This window comes from Ochlerotatus camptorhynchus, unplaced genomic scaffold, assembly GCF_037179485.1.
Source record: "Ochlerotatus camptorhynchus isolate MF236.1 unplaced genomic scaffold, CSIRO-AGI_Acam_v1.1 ptg000025l, whole genome shotgun sequence".
Classification (NCBI taxonomy): domain Eukaryota; kingdom Metazoa; phylum Arthropoda; class Insecta; order Diptera; family Culicidae; genus Ochlerotatus; species Ochlerotatus camptorhynchus.
The window spans coordinates 1237701-1254039 of NW_027040517.1; the positions used below are offsets into that span (position 1 = coordinate 1237701).

The 16339-nt window shown below is 43.1% G+C and overlaps 1 protein-coding gene across 12 annotated transcripts in view; it reads left to right on the plus strand.

The window, feature by feature from the left end:
* The window catches only part of DIP2 (disco-interacting protein 2), a 321435-nt gene extending 312129 nt beyond the window's left edge, over nucleotides 1-9306 (plus strand). For all 12 annotated transcript variants that reach the window (XM_065229771.1, XM_065229776.1, XM_065229745.1 and 9 more), the window contains 5 exons: nucleotides 9-171; nucleotides 231-728; nucleotides 797-1033; nucleotides 7404-7752; nucleotides 7824-9306. In XM_065229771.1, coding sequence (XP_065085843.1) covers nucleotides 9-171; nucleotides 231-728; nucleotides 797-1033; nucleotides 7404-7752; nucleotides 7824-7927 — 1351 coding nt within the window. In that variant the 3' untranslated portion in view covers nucleotides 7928-9306. The remainder of the gene's footprint in view (nucleotides 1-8; nucleotides 172-230; nucleotides 729-796; nucleotides 1034-7403; nucleotides 7753-7823) is intronic.
* The last annotated feature ends 7033 nt before the right edge of the window (nucleotides 9307-16339 follow it).

The following is a 16339-nucleotide window of genomic DNA, read 5'->3' on the forward strand; positions in this document are numbered from 1 at the left end:
TATTCTAGATCTCTATCGAGTTTATGTGCCAGCTTGAAGTTAGCCTGTGAATTGTATCCTAGTCGCCACGTGGCTCTCTGTTTGGACCCATACTGTGGATTGGGTTTCTCAATGTGGACCCTGATCAGCGTCTATAGCGGCCACCATTCAATTCTGATAGCACCATACGAAGTGAGTGTCCCTTGCAAATGTAGTTTTGTTTCCCGGTTTAACCCCATTTTCACTTTCAGGTCGAAGCAAATCCCAGCTTATGGCTGAGTACGCTATCACAGTATCGTGTTCGTGATACTTTCTGTTCATACGGTGTGATAGAGCTGTGTACGAAAGCGCTCAGCAATTCTATTCAAATGCTCAAGCAACGTAACATCAATCTCGGTTGTGTACGAACATGTGTGGTGGTTGCAGAAGAACGGCCTCGGGTTCAACTGACGCAGCAATTCTGCAAGCTATTCCAAGCACTGGGACTCAACATGCGCTGTGTGTCGACTTCGTTTGGTTGTCGCGTAAACCCGGCCATCTGTGTGCAAGGAGCCAGCTCGGCAGAAAGTGCCCAAGTGTATGTGGATCTCCGAGCGCTACGAAACAATCGGGTAGCACTGGTCGAAAGAGGTGCTCCGAACTCGCTTTGTTTGGTTGAATCTGGCAAACTGCTACCGGGCGTAAAGGTTATCATCGCTAATCCGGATAGTAAAGGCCAGTGCGGCGATTCTCATTTGGGTGAAATATGGGTATGTATACTACCTGATTAATTGAATTAATTCATGTTTCTTAGTAAAATTTTCGAATAATTTAACAGGTACAATCACCTCATAACTCAAACGGCTACTTCACCATCTATGGCGATGAGACCGATTATAATGACCATTTCAATGCCAAATTGGTCACCGGGTGTAGCATCAGCGAAACGTGGGCCCGAACGGGTTACCTGGGATTCCTGCGGCGGACGGAGTGTTCGCAGGCTGGTTCTATTTTGGACGAAACGACACCCAGCATCGCAAGTCGGGACTCGGATAATGAATCGATTCACTCACAGGTAAGTGTTGTTGTTTTCATTTGTTAATTATCTCATACATACGTATCCAGGAGGTGTTCCAGTGGTGTATAGGGATAACGCGACGGATTTCTGACCGACTGTTTATTTAGGGGTCATCCACAAATTATGTAAGGGTTTTTGAACGTATGACACTGTAAAATTTTAAGTAATCTCCCCTTCCCCTAGAGTCTTAGTAAGATTTCAGAATATTTAAAAAAAATCGTTCAATATTGAGTTTAGATATATTTTTTTTTCGACCGACTCCGACGCTGGCTCTTCTGATTTGAAAATAACCGACTCCGGCTCCAAATTAAACAAAATGTAATACATACAAACTTACTTACTTTTTATTTTTTTTTTAAGAAAAAAATAAAGAAAATATTTATATATGGGTTATGACGAGTTCGGCATATTTCAGAGCAACGAAAAAAAAAACTGAACCTAATCCCTGACGATAAAGAAGTGCCAATTGTCAATGGTTCAATTTACTTTGATGCATTTTCGAAAAATTAAAATGCAGTTTTATTCGACGCATCATTTCAGATTGCAAAAAGCTCGCGTCATTTTATGTATAATAGCAAAAAGGGTAGAATGACGCGAGCTTTTGGCAATCTGTAATGGTGCGTCGAAAAAAACTGCATTTGAATTTTTCGAAAATGCATTAAAGTAAATTGAACCTTAAACTGGTAATTTTATACGATGGATGAGGAGATGAAAGTATAGAGTTGATAGTTCCGTTAGAGTACGGCAGTGTGCTTATGGGAGCTTACCATCAATGCAGTACATCCCCTACCCGTGTCTGAGATCGTTAAGTTAACGATGACAGGAGCACATACAGTGGTAGAGGCACCAATAGCTGCATTTTTTTTCCAAACCTATCGACTAGATGCTTATGTCAGATGACGACTTGAGTGTGAAACAATCAATAGAACTGTTTCCAGGTACATTAGCAAATCGGCGATCATCTCTTTTGCCACACTAGCGGAGCAAAATTAATAACTCCGAAACGACGCATTTACCCGACTTGGTGTCTTCGGCAAAGTTTCTCATCATAATAAGGACCATCTATTAACATAAACAAATAGTTAAAAACACAAAGATGGCGCCACAATCTTACTTCTTTCTCTGACGTTTTGGAGGCTTGTTGTCTTGGGCAAAGTTGTTTATCTTGACAAAATAAACAACTCTTTTGAAGACGTAAAATTTCCACAGCCTACTGGAGTTAAAGAAAAAATGTCGAAAATATAATGTTATATTTTTCTCTTATGCTTCTTCTTCTTCTTCTTCTTCTTCGCATTTCAAGCTTATTGCGTATGGCATTATTAGCTTATTGCGTGCTCTCAACTTAGTGTTCTAGATGCACTTCCACAGTTATTAATTGAGAGTTTTCGATGCCTGTACCATTTTTGCATCACAGCAAAAAAAAATGTAATATCGATCAACGTAATTCAAGCTGATGTATGAAATAATGATGTAATAGCAAACAGCAGATACAATATTACATCAATGGATGTAATTTTGTTCGCAAAATCGATGTACATCGTACAATGTGATATTACACAACCGATGGATTGACCTGGTTGCATCAGTTTCGATGTAATATTCAACAACTTTTTTTGCTGTGATTAGTATAATTGTGTGGCAGGTACAATCATACTCTATGCCCAGGGAAGTCGAGAAATTTTCCAACCCGAAAAATTCCTAGACCGGACCGGGAATCGAACCCAGCCACCTCCAGCATGGTCTTGCTTTGTAGCTGCGCCTTTACCGACTGAGCTAAAGGAGGTCCCCCCTCTTATGCAAATGCATTAAATTAATAACTTTTGTAAAAAAAGCGTCAAATTTTGAAGATATTGTTGAAAAAAAACGAAAAAACTACGATTTTTTGAACTTTAATGTCTCCCAAAACGCATAAAATCTCAACCTGACATTTTCAGCAAAAAATAAGCAATACTCGATAAACAAAATATCAAAATATGAATGGTGCACAGCGGAAACACCGGTCCCGTGACACCAAGCTCCTTAGCTATAGAATTCTCCAGCAACGTTGAATCTGATCCCCCATCGAGAAAGGCGAACGTGTTAAAGGTTTTCCCGTTAGCGTGAAGTGAAACCGGAATGATGCGGAACAGTATCCTCTGAGGTTGATGTTGATGAACCGTCACTACGCCTTGTTGTTGTAGCTGACCATCTGAAATTTTCTCCATCTTGTGGATTCCCCGGATGTAGGAACCTTTGATGATGTTCTTGGCAACCGTCGGCTCCGCATACTGGAGCCTTGCACAGCCACTTACCGTGCGGATATAATACCGTTTGCATAAATGTGCTTCCTAAACTGCCTTCCAACGATCATCGAGTTTCTTCACCTTGAAGGTGGGACATTCCTTAGGCTTATGTCCAGGGGTTAGACATACTGCACATGGCCGTGCATTAGGAAACGTTGGTGCTTGAGATTCACCCAGTTTGTCACCGCTGTTGTTGTTTTTCTCGGTACATTCCGAGAATCCACTGCTGACACTGCTAGCGGCGTTGATGAACGTGTTCATATAGTAAGCACAGGCGCGTTAATCCTCTACCAATACAGATTGCTTGTGCATTGCCCATCCCAATTTGATATTGGCTGGCAACTTCTCCACAAGCTCTAGCAGAAGTATAGGATTAGCCAAATGCATCTCTTGTCCAGCTGACACCAAATGAGCACAAAGGTTGCGAACTATCATTCCGAAATTTACTAGAGCCTCTAGCTTCTCTGGTTTCGGTGTATGAGTGCTGCGAACTTCATTAAGCAGCATACCAATGATAGCATCTGGTCGGCTATACAGCATACGAAGGGTTGATACAATCTCGCCAACGTTCGATGGATGTAACAAAAAACTGCTAACCGTCTTGAATCGCCTTTCAGACAGTGCTGCAGTCTCAGACGATTTTCGGCATCCGGGTACCCACACATTTGCGTCGAGGTTTAGAAATTACTCCGGAATAATGGCCACTCCACAGGGCTTCCGTCAAACGATGGAAAATCCTTTGGAACCACATTACGTGCAGCTAATTGGTGAGCGTCTGGTCCTCTGAATGTCTCTTGAGGAGATGAATGATCCGTGTTAGGGAGGTTAGTTACTCTGGAATTGTTCACCGCCATACGAGTACCCGTACCCAGGTACCGAGAATTTCGATTCTGTCCCCAATTCCCATCCAAATATGACAGAGGCAAAGGATTTGAATAACTTGCTTGCTGTGCCACAGACGATGGTGGTATATAATGGTTAACGGAGACCCAAGGATTTTGTACAAAATTTTGATTTGCTTCTCGCAGGTCATGCACGTAACATCGATTACTTACCGCCGTCGTTGAGGGAGTATAATGACCCACTACAGGATTGACGGTCACGTTTTAGCCGTTTTACATACCCAGACTGATGGTTGCATTCCCTAGATGATCGGCTGCGTCATATTAACCACACGTCTTGCTCCTAGATGCTCCTCAAGCGGTATGCTTCTTGGCGTTGAATGGTAAGATGGTGGTGGTATAAAATACGAAGACTGTTTCCAAACCGACTGAGCTGCACCTGACTGCGCATACACCGGTACTGAAGTTGATGATACCATGGTCATGTGTGATGGTATTGACCAAGCTGACGATGCCGATACCTGTGATTGTAGTGGCTGGTATAAGGTAGACGATAGGTACTGCGTATACAATGAAAAAGAGCCCATCGGTGGCAATGAAGGCAACGGGTACGAAACAGATGCCGTCATTGTTGGTGAAATCACGAACATATTACTGACATTCATTGTTGTCGGCAGATTCACGTTCTGCAAAGCACTCACCAACGGGGTTGTTATTGGTCTGCTTTGGTACCACTGTATCACTGTTGTTCATATTGGTGGAGCTGGCACCGGTTGCTGAACGGACAAAGGTTTCTGTACTGTTGGTATAGGTAGTGGTTGTAGCTGGACAGTCAATGGTGGTTGTACAATCACTTGGTGTATTGTTGTCGACACGGAAGATGTCGACGGTGCAATTGAAGAACTGCCCGTCACGAACGAAGGAATCTCACTGACCCTCATTGCGGTTACTATTGTTGATTGCACTACACTTGCTCCAGCAACTGCGGTAGCCGCCGTCGAGGTAATCTGGATTAAGCTTACTGTAGTTTCCGTTGGTAACGTGAGCCCAGTGGGAATACTACCAGTATTGGCGCTCAGGGTCACTGCCGGGAACCGATTAATCCAATCCTCTACCTTGCGCGTACTTTGATGGCAATCTCTGCGGCTGCGAACACTTATCGCATCTCCATCAGCATCTAGCTAAGCGTGGAGGAGATTGTACTTCCTCTTGATGTACTCCTTTTCCAATGCGAACATAGCCACAATCGCTTTTTCCCATCTCTTGCATTACTTGGTCCTGCTTTTCCCGTTCTTCCTGCATTTTTCTGTAGCCGTTTCTCCTCTACCAAGCATTGCATTTCAAGTTGCAACCTTGCTTCTCGAGCGCTGGTGGACGTCGACGCTACGGAATCGGCCGAGTTAGGGAGAGCGCATGCCGTGCTCATGAAGCTTCGATTCTCATCTCATCGTTGATACCGGCACACATGAAATGGTACCAGCGTTCGCATCCGTCACACTGGACCATTTTCCGATCCGCATCATCCGGCTGGTGACATATAATGCAGTGAGGCTGGGATGAGTCAGCATTACTTACTGGCACGGGACCTGGTTCTTGCATGGTTATGTTCTTCGAAACCTTTCGATGCACAAAATGTAACTTTAGAAGTAAAATTGTATTCGTTGAGTCTTTTGTCAATTATTTGTTTCAATGTGTTTATTTTAAAGCAAAGTATACTTACAATTACAGTTATAATTAACAAATTTATAGTCCAACTTTTACCAATTATTAACTGGTTGTATGTTCTGTGTTGATCGTTATAATGATATAACAATGATAAACGAAATTGATAATTGACAACTCACTTGACGTTGTCCGGTGACATTATCAATCAAGCGTTAGTTCTAAAGGCTATCGTCAGCGTTTGCTGTTGACGGGGGTTCTGGTACCGTTGCGCACAATACTGGTCGATGTGTTACGGTCGCATCGGAATATGGATACTCGAACTTTCTGCGCTGTCAATATCAGATCTAAGCCAAGTTTTAGTGAACAGAAGAGGAGAACATCGTAATCACAGCTCGATAAAACCAAGCGAAGACGGGATATTTTGTTACGCAGGCCTCTAACATTCTGCTAGTATACCGAAAATAAGCGTTCAGGGGACATGCCATTTGAAGTGCTCTCCACTGGTAAGGTAGAACTGTTTGAAACGTGTGCATACTTGCCTGCGATGGCGGCTTGAAATACCCCTTCCCCGCACTCATACACAGAACCTGCATGGCTAGCAGCAATGACTCGACTGTGACGAGGGGTTTAGGGGCTTCCATGAAGCTTGCAGGCGTGCAAGTGCCCGGTGGCTCGACGAACACTGATGAAATAGTTGATGAGTGGTTGCTTCGAAAGAGGTTGACGTTGGATCGCCCCCAACTCCCGAACTGAACACAGGGCCAGGACGACATTGACGTTGACAGGTGATCTCACGATGCAGGGAATTAGGGGCTTCCTTAGTGTCTGATACGGTGCGTCCTGGGATGAGAGAGTGACGATGTGGGTCTGTTTTTTTTTTGTTAGGTTCGAACAAGCGGACAGTTATCCCATCAGGCCAATACCACGGATCACCGACCACCGTCCGATGCCGATTTGGGTACAGTCACTTTGAAAGAGACGAATTGAAGATCGTCCAGACTCTTTCCGCGTGGGACTAGCTTGGTGACTTTCAGTTGAGTCAGATCAACATTGGTGATGTCGTGAAGATGTTGTATTAACTCGATCTGATTCTGGTCGGGTGCGAAGGGGGTCACGTACTTTCTTCTGTTTCTTGAACGTCTGTAGACAGTTTCTTGCATTGGCATGATGGACGTTGCTCGCCGATGTTCTCAGTTAAATATCGAACAGAGGCACTCTTCTATTAGAAAATAATTCCAGCCCAGTTTCCGGTCGACAGGTTCCTGTTTTCGGCAGATTTCGGTGTGTCTTGAAAAGGTAATCTCCTGATCAGACTTTCGGATGGTGGTTGGGCTGCTTTGATACTTACTTCCTCCACTTTCGCTAATTCCTGAAGGACATTTTAGGCATGAAGCACCATTTGTGCAAGAATGTTTTGCGCTCTTTTGGGAAAATGTGTCGGATTTTGATGGTTCCGCGAAAAAAAAATTGCCTACGTAGTTCAGTAGACAGCTCTGCTATCGATAGTCGCTAAGAGTACTGAAGCGGTGATATCCGTTGATCCTAATTAAAAATCCACTCTCATTTTCTTGTTTATAGGGTCACAATACATTGAACTCCACGACGAGCTCGAATGCGGCCAACACCACGATCCCAGCAACTGGAAACGAACAGGAACTGCACGACGCGGTTTACATCGTGGGTGCTCTGGACGAGGTCATCACGCTTCGTGGCATGTACTACCATCCGATCGACATCGAAAACTCGGTCCTGCGATGCCACAAGAAGATTGCCGAATGTGCGGTATTCACATGGACCAATCTACTGGTGGTAGTTGTTGAACTCGATGGAAACGAATCGGAAGCACTGGACCTGGTTCCACTGGTGACCAATACGGTGCTAGAGGAACATCAGCTGATCGTCGGCGTGGTGGTTGTAGTTGATCCAGGTAAGCAGCAAGGCTTTGCACTTGTTCTAGAGCTCAGTTGTTGACACTGCAATTTCCTTGTTCTTCTCTAGGAGTTGTGCCGATCAACAGCAGAGGCGAAAAGCAGCGGATGCATTTGCGAGATGGCTTCTTAGCCGACCAGCTGGACCCCATATACGTTGCCTACAACATGTAAAGAACTAACTGGCTGACTAAACGTGATTCGTGCCTCTTATATGTTAGACTTTTTAAACGATGCTTTCCCAAGCATTGGCAGCAACAGGTGATATTTGAAAAAAAGATACAAACAAAAAGAGGATAAACCCAACGCACATCACACACACACACACAAACACACACACGTCAACGTTGTCTGATATAATAAATACGGATCGAACACGGGAAAACGAATGCTCAGCTATGGACGGTCGGCGCAATGGAAACAGTTTATGCTACCAAATTTCCTTCCAGCAGGAATTTTCTACATAACTTTATTCTGTAAATATTTTGTACATCAATTGGACATGTGAAATTGGTTTTCTCGAACATATGCTAATGAAAGGTACTAGTTCTCAATCGATTCTTAGGGTTGGACTTTAGAATGAGCTTAGTTGAAATAGGTCTTTGTTATAAACGACAAACTGATGAAAACATATGCTTGCTGAAAAAAAAAACTGTAGAGATTGTACATTTGTTTCTTTTGCACAAAATTTTAATTGGATCTACTTAACGGTCATTTTCAGTATTGATGTTTTTGTTAGTCTTTTTGAGAAAAATAAAGTTTTGCTTTGCGTACCTTTAAAACTAGGGCAAGCAATAAATTATTAATGGCATGTTGTTTATTTTAACTTCGTAATCTAGTCTCTTTTAATTTGGTTATTTTTTGTAATTGTTTTATCGCAACTGGTTCTGCCACAACTGGTTCAGGCAAAACAAACGTTAAATTGATTTTATTTTGTGATTTATTCGTAAATTTTAGTTCTTTAGCCTGGATCTCTGTTCCTTACAATCAATGCTAAACTTATCATCCATCATCTTAATCGTCGTCATTACCCTGAACACGTGCACAGATATGTACTCAAGTCATGTCCGTCTCAATCTTCCAACTTTCATCCAAACTCATCAACTCTTTAGAACACTACGCTACTAAACTAGCAATTAGTAAGGATTAACAGTCGTATTGTTTAGACAAGGATATACACAATCTTTCATCTGGTTATCATTCAACTGATAAGAAAAAAGAAATCAATTCAATTTTTTTGTAAATTTAAAATAATGGAATCAGTAAAAGTTGAAAAAATAATTTTAAGATGAGCTTGATTCTAAGCCACGAACTGCTCTATCTATCGAAGAATGTGAAAAATATACATAGGACAAAAAACACAGCAAGTCAAGTTGAGAAAAAGGAATTAGAATAATTAGTTGATTATAAACTTCATAATATTTCGCGATTCTTCTCTCTGTAACCTATATATTCACATAAGCAAGTTAAAAACAAGTCACATGAAACTAGAATTACTCCAAAATACTACAAGCAGAAAAGGCCAACAAAACATACGTGGAAAATTATGAGGATTAAATAGCAGCACTAGAGTGGAGATCACATACTAACGGAAATCGAATGAAGTAAAACAAACAAAAAACGAATAAACTACGGAATAGAGGTTTTGATCATTTTCTAAAAATTGGCATACCGTAAATCTGAAACCCACGATACACGGTCAGTATATAAACTGGACACCTATTGACAAATTTTACAATGTAAGCAAGATAAGAAGCAGTTTAGGCAGTAAAACAATTGGTAAAATGCTAACTAATTCCTTTGTATTTCTCTTAGTGAAAGGCGAATATTTCAAGTAAATATTTAATTTAGGAAATAAATGTATTTAGAAAAAATAACACAGTTGTATTGGAACATCCGAAACCCCTGTTGCCTTTCATTTTTATTTATTGTTCTTATTATTATTATTATTATTAAAGTCCATCTGACTTGATAGTCTCAATGAAACACTTAAATCTAAATGTAGTCACTCATTAAAAATTAAAAATTGGTCAACAGCAAACGATGACGAAACATCGAGGCATTGATGTCAAAGTCAAATAGGTCAGAGGCTTCGTTGAATTGATGAATCATGGCGACAAAGGAACTGTTTGCAGCATAGTTGGTTGCATGTACTACTTCATGTAGCAAGGTTCTCGGACGGAGTGTTCGGGCAGGAGCATACAGATTAATTTTGGCCAGTAACTCAGGAACATCATATTCTGCGAGTAAAACTTTAGCAACGAAGACGACCTGCGATATGTTTCGTCGCTTAGCAAGAGTATCCAAACCCAGTAAACGACAGCGGTCAGCATACGGTGGTAAATTCAGCGGGTCACTCCATGGAAGATAGCGCAGTGCGTATCTGACGAATTTGCGTTGAACAGCTTCGAATCGTCCACTCCATACAGCTTGGTAGGGATTCCAGACTACACTCGCGAATTCCAGTAGTGAGCGTACCAATGAACAGTAAAGGGCTTTAAAACACAGAGGATCACGAAATTCCTTAGATATCTTGAACATGAATCCAAGCTGTCGATTAGCTTTGTCGATTGTGGTTGAGAAGTGGCGAGTGTATGTGAGCTTTTCATCCAACATGACACCGAGGTCTTTAACGTGATCGACACGTTGAACTGCAGTTCCAGCAATGTTATAATCAAACAAAATGGCAGTCCTAGTTCGATGGAAACTAATTACGCAGCACTTTGAGACGCACAGGACCATAAAATTACGTTCACACCAATCATTAAAGATTTCAAGAAGGTTTTGTAGTTCTAAACAGTCGGCATAGCCTCGAACGACTAGATAAATCTTCAAGTCATCGGCAAAAAACAATTTACCTCCTCGTAGTAGAATAAACGTTACATCGTTCACAAATAAAGAGAAGAGGATTGGTCCCAAAGTGCTACCCTGTGGAACTCCTGATCTGTTCGAGAAACAGTACGATGAGTAGTTTCCAATGCATACAGTAACTTCACGTTGCACGAGGTACGATCTAAGCCAGCTGCAGAAGGAAACAGAACATCCAATTTTTTCAAGCTTTGCTAGCAGAACGTCGTGCACAACTCTATCAAACGCAGCTTTAAGATCAGTGTAGATGGCATCCACTTGAAGTTTCTTGCATACATTTTCCATACAGAACGACGTAAAGCTGACGAGATTAGTTTCCACGGAGCGACCAGGAAAGAAACCATGTTGACATGTACTTATGTAATGCTTGCAGGAAGCAAACAATCTCTCATTTATCAGCGACTCAAACACCTTAGATTCAACCCCAAGCGAGGTAATCCCACGGTAGTTTTCCACATTGCGTTTGTCTCCTTTCTTGAAAACAGGGAACATAGTAGACCGTTTCCATAGTGCGGCAAATTTCTGTTGACGAAGTGACAGGTTGAAGAGCAAGGACAACGGAGCAGCTAAGATATCGGAGCATTTTTTAGGACTGCAGATGGAATAACACTCGGACCTGGTGAAAATGATGATTTGGTTTTACTCATCACAGAGAGAACCATTTGTACATCTACGGCAAAAACATCCATGTTTACGACGTCGGTTGGCACATCACGGACGGCTTGCTCAATTTCTGCTTGCGATGGGGAGTCATTCGAGAAGACGCTTAAGAAGTGCCTAGCAAATAGGCTGCATTTGTCCTCAGTTGTCAATGCTACGTCAACGACCAGAATCCCTTGGGGTGGCATTGCAGATTATGTTGAGTAGTGGAGGCGAACCAGCCTAAGGCTGAAAGCCTCCTAAATAAAGCTAAATTAATTAATTAATTAATTATGTTGAGTACGAATTACATACCTCTTGTAAAGAAGCTTGTTGTAGTGGCGATAATCATTGCTGGCAATTGAAAAATTTCGCTTGGTAAGGGTACATCGTCGATGAGTGAGAGCACGGAGAGCTCTAGATCGCACTCGTTTCAGGTTGCGGAGAGTAGCGTTAGACCAAGGCGGTTTTCTTGGAGGTTGGCACTTCGGTACTGAAGCACAAACACAGTCGCGCAAAAGGCTATTATATCGAGCGGCTGTTGTATCGATATCAAGGTCATTCAACACGTTCCAGTTGATCCGGGACAAGGAACGTCTCAGCAAACGGAAATCGGTCTTCCGGAAATTGAGCCGAGTGGCAGTCATGGTTTCATCAAAACGAATTTGAGATCCGTTCGCGATAGATATATCCAAAGCAGGGTGGAAATTGTCAAGAGGAACGATGACATCAGGCGCTTCAACGACGACACAGTCCAGAAGTGCACTTTCCCTAACAAAAACCAAGTCGAGAAAACGAGACTGGAAATTGGGAACAAGGTTTATCTGGCTCAGTCCATGAAAAGCCGTGCCGTCAACAAGCAAGCGGCTGGCAGGAGTAGTTGAAGATGCAATCGGATCTGGAAACGCATAACCCTGGCCTGAGGGTGACCAGCTAAGCCCAGGCTGATTAAAATCACCAAGCAGAAGAAGCACATCCGTTATATGAGCCATGGACGATGCAAATTCTGTAGCATCCAGATGAAGCTGCATTGTGGTGCAGTCATGTCGACGTTCAGGGGGAATATACACCGCTCCAATGAGGATGTCCCGCGAAGTGAGGCTGACCTTAACCCAAACCGCTTCAATTGTAGTAAATAGTTCGTTGGAGATTACGCAGGAGGCGAATTCGTTGGAAACAGCGATGAGCACACCACCACCACGAGTACGAATGCTGTTGGATGAATTACGGTCTAATCTGTAGACAGTAAAAGAGTCACCAAACAGTTGCACTGAATTGATCCTCCCATCGAGCCAAGTTTCCGTGAATACATAAACGTCATAGATGTACCAGTAGAATACCGTCAGAACTTGTTAGCTCTTCGCTACACTAACTATGTTGTATTAACTGGTAAGCATCCACGACTCTCGCTCTCACGAGTTCAAATCTCATCCCGCGACATATTTTTTTTTCCGTTTTATACTCACTTAACTGACAAAACTACAAGGCTGCAAACAGTCGTCGATACATGTTGACATGATTGATTCTCCGTAATGCAATGATCAATTGTTATGATTCAGCCACCATTCGAAAAGTATGGATATCTACTTTCATTTGGACTAGGTAAAAATCCAATTGCATCTGTGGTTGGCCAGACGAAATGGAAAACCCCGGAAGAGTCCCGAGTCCCGAGCAAAATGTGTGTCGATTTATGTTGACTGGTTCTCGGCAATTTGGTTACCAAATTTTAAGATTGAGCCACTTTTTGGAAGGTATGACCACAGACTCCCGAATATGCCCTTGATTCAGAAAACATCGGGCCTGATTAAATCGAAGATGCTTCTGAATCCAATAAATGGATGAAACGTGGACATCACGTACCGTACGTTCCGATTCTGGTAATTATATGATTAGTTGGTCGTTGGAAGCATCAAAGCTAGAAAGGTTAAGTGATGCTCCATTTTCTTCTGACGGTTGGGGCATGAGCACTAACTCTTGTCCTAGCCTTTTATGACTTATGGCTATAGCGCCATTACTCGCTTTCTGAAAAGAGAAGAGGGAAAGGATAAGGAGAAGGACAAAGGGGAAAGGATTATGTAAAATCTATGATCATAAACAATATTTTTGATTTGAAATATACAATATAGAAATGCATAACGGCGGTGGTCACTAACCGAGTCTTGTCTCTATCAACAAGTCATAAAAAGTCACAAGAACTAAAATGTGATCCTTTGATAACTGGAAAATCCTGATTCCCTAGATTGAAGTTGTCACGACTAGGGTTCGATGGTAGATCTTATACGCTACTGGTTTGAAAAGATAAAAATTTACAAAATGGAACGAACTCACCAAGTTTAGCCAATTGAACCTGAAGGCCGCTTGGCATGTGTTGATGTAGAAGTCCAAATTGTAGACGAAGCTAGACGAAGATCAACATGAACTAGTTCGGTTTATGGTAGTTGCGCGGAATGTCTTCCGTTGATTTGAGATAAACAAATGTTCGGATGTATGTAGTCGATTTTTGATGTGCATTGCCCTTTTCGTGGCCAATAGTCAGGTTCAACGCTGCGACTCAACGAATTGTAGTGTATTTTATATCAACCATATCACATACACTACATTAAACTACGTTATTAATGTGGTAGATAGAGTTGGTATAGAATATTAATCATCGTAAATAATGGTAACTAATTATTTGAAGACAAAAAAAAAAAAGAAAGTTGAGTCGTATAGCACCACACTCAAGTTGAGTAAATTTGTGTCAGCGTGAGTCGTACAATAATGTCACGAACGATTTGAGCATAGTTGAGTCAGGGTGTAGCGTTGATTTGATAATCAATGAAACGCACACATACATGCAATGTGGGAACAAACCGAAGCTTCATTGCTTCGTCTTTGTACATGATTGAATCTTGAATGAGTCATTTAACCAATCTTGTAGCGCACGGTTGTGCGTCTTGTTCTCGGTAGGTCTTTGTTGCGACACATGACCGAGGCTAGTAAATTGCCGTACTGCTGCAATTTGAACACCAGGCCATCATGCCAGACATCGTCGAACGCTTTTTCAACGTCCAACAACGCCATGACAGATGTTTTCGAAAGAGACTTCGACAGTGAGCATTCATAAGGGCGAATACGCGATGATCGATTCTCTTCATCGATTTTCTCTTTGCATTGCTACAGCTAAGCGAAACCATTTTCTAGAATTTGTTCAATGCAGAGTAGTAACAGGTTGTATTGGCTATCAAAAGCAACAGCAAACGCACCGAGAAACGTTAAATCTAGCGAGTTATTAACAAAAGAGAAAATCGAGGAAGAGAATCGATCATCGCGTATAGGCCCTTATGCATGCTCACTGTCGACTTGTTCCGTCTGAGAATGTTTGTTACTCGAGTCAGCTGTTGGACGGTCGAACGACCTTTCCGAAAACCAAACTGTTCCTCGAGTAACAAGTTGTTTTCATCGGCAGATGTTAGGAGCCGGTGGTACACTGCTCTTTCGAACAGTTTTGATAACCCTTAGAGAAGACTGATTGGTCGATAACTTGAAGGAGAGGACGGATCCTTCCCAGGTTTCCGGATGGGTACTTTAGCTGATTTCCAACACGAGGGGAAGTAGCCAAGTCGGAGGCACAGATTAAAAATCAGTGCCAGATGGTTGTAGAATCTGGAACTCAAGTGTTTGAGTTCCAGATTCAGGATGTTGTCGAAACCTGGGGCCTTCTTGTTTTTAGATGATTTGATATAGGCCAACAGTTCGTCATCCTCAATCTCGGATTCCTCTGGAAAATGTTAGGAATGTGAAGAAGATTGGTTGCATTTTCAGCAACCTCAGATTCATGAGGGCTGACGATGTTTTGTCCGAGAATATGTGTTGATATTGCGCCCAGTTGACTCGATGGTAGTTGCGCCGGGAAGCTTCGAATCGGTTAACCGAGGATCCAACTTCGGCCACCACCGGGTAGTGGTCCGAGCTCAGCTCCTGGAATGCCACAGGTTGCGAGATGTTGTGTCCCATGTTGCTTACGAAGATGTCGATGGTCGCATGGACCCCAGACCGATTCAATCGGGTGGGAGAGTCCTGGGCCAAGATGGTATAGTGGCCCTCTTGCAGGTCTTCATTGAGGATGATGCCGTTTCTATTGCTCCGACCGTTGCCCCAAGCTTGGTGTTTTGCGTTCAGATCGCCAGCGATGATAAAGTTCCCGCTCCTCCGGGTGAGTTTGATGATGTCTTTCCGGAGGGCCACTGACGACCCGTCCCTGATGTTGATTTGCTTGGGGCAATAGGCCGCGATGATGGTGATTGGGCCAAGTGATGTGCTCACCTCCACTCCGATGGCTTCAATTGTTTTCAGCTGGAAGTTTGGTAGCAGCCGGCAACTGATGTTCCGTCTTGCAGCTATGGCCACTCCTCCACCTCCAGAGCAGGTGCGATCAAGTCTGACGAGCCGGAAGTCGGGAAGGAATACGTTCAGTTCGGGCTTCAAATGCGTCTCGGTGATGATAGCAATGTCGACCTCCTTGGTGTTGAGGAAATCGAGTAGCTCACTATGCTTGTTCGTCAGTGAGCAAGCGTTCCAATTTGCAATTTTTATAGCTCCACGGTCCATACTTGGTGACGAGTGTCAAGGCAGCATGAAGCTGTTCAGATCGAGTCTTGCAGGTGCGCATGATGATGATGACCTCGGCCACGAGCGTCACAAGTTCCTCCGAGGAGAACGGAGAATCATCGACAGATTCACCTGAGACAGCACCAGCGTATGATAAACCAGGAGCGGTGAATGAACCTGGAATTGGGTGGGCCGCAGCAGCAGCGAGACGATGCTGAACTGTCCGACTGGTGGGAACCATTTGGATACTCGCAGGATTGGCTTGTTGGTTGTTGAGCGGAAGCGGGGCTAGGTTCGGAACATGTCGACGGGGCTGGAGAGCTGGGTACTGGACTTCCGTGAGTACAGGAGGCGAACGATGATTACGGAGGCGACCGAGCTGGTTGTTGATTGTGGCCTTCCGACGGATATTAATGAACTCCACTCGTTTGGGGCACCCGCGGTGGCGTTTACTGCTGATGGGACGAATGATGGAACGAATGATGGGAC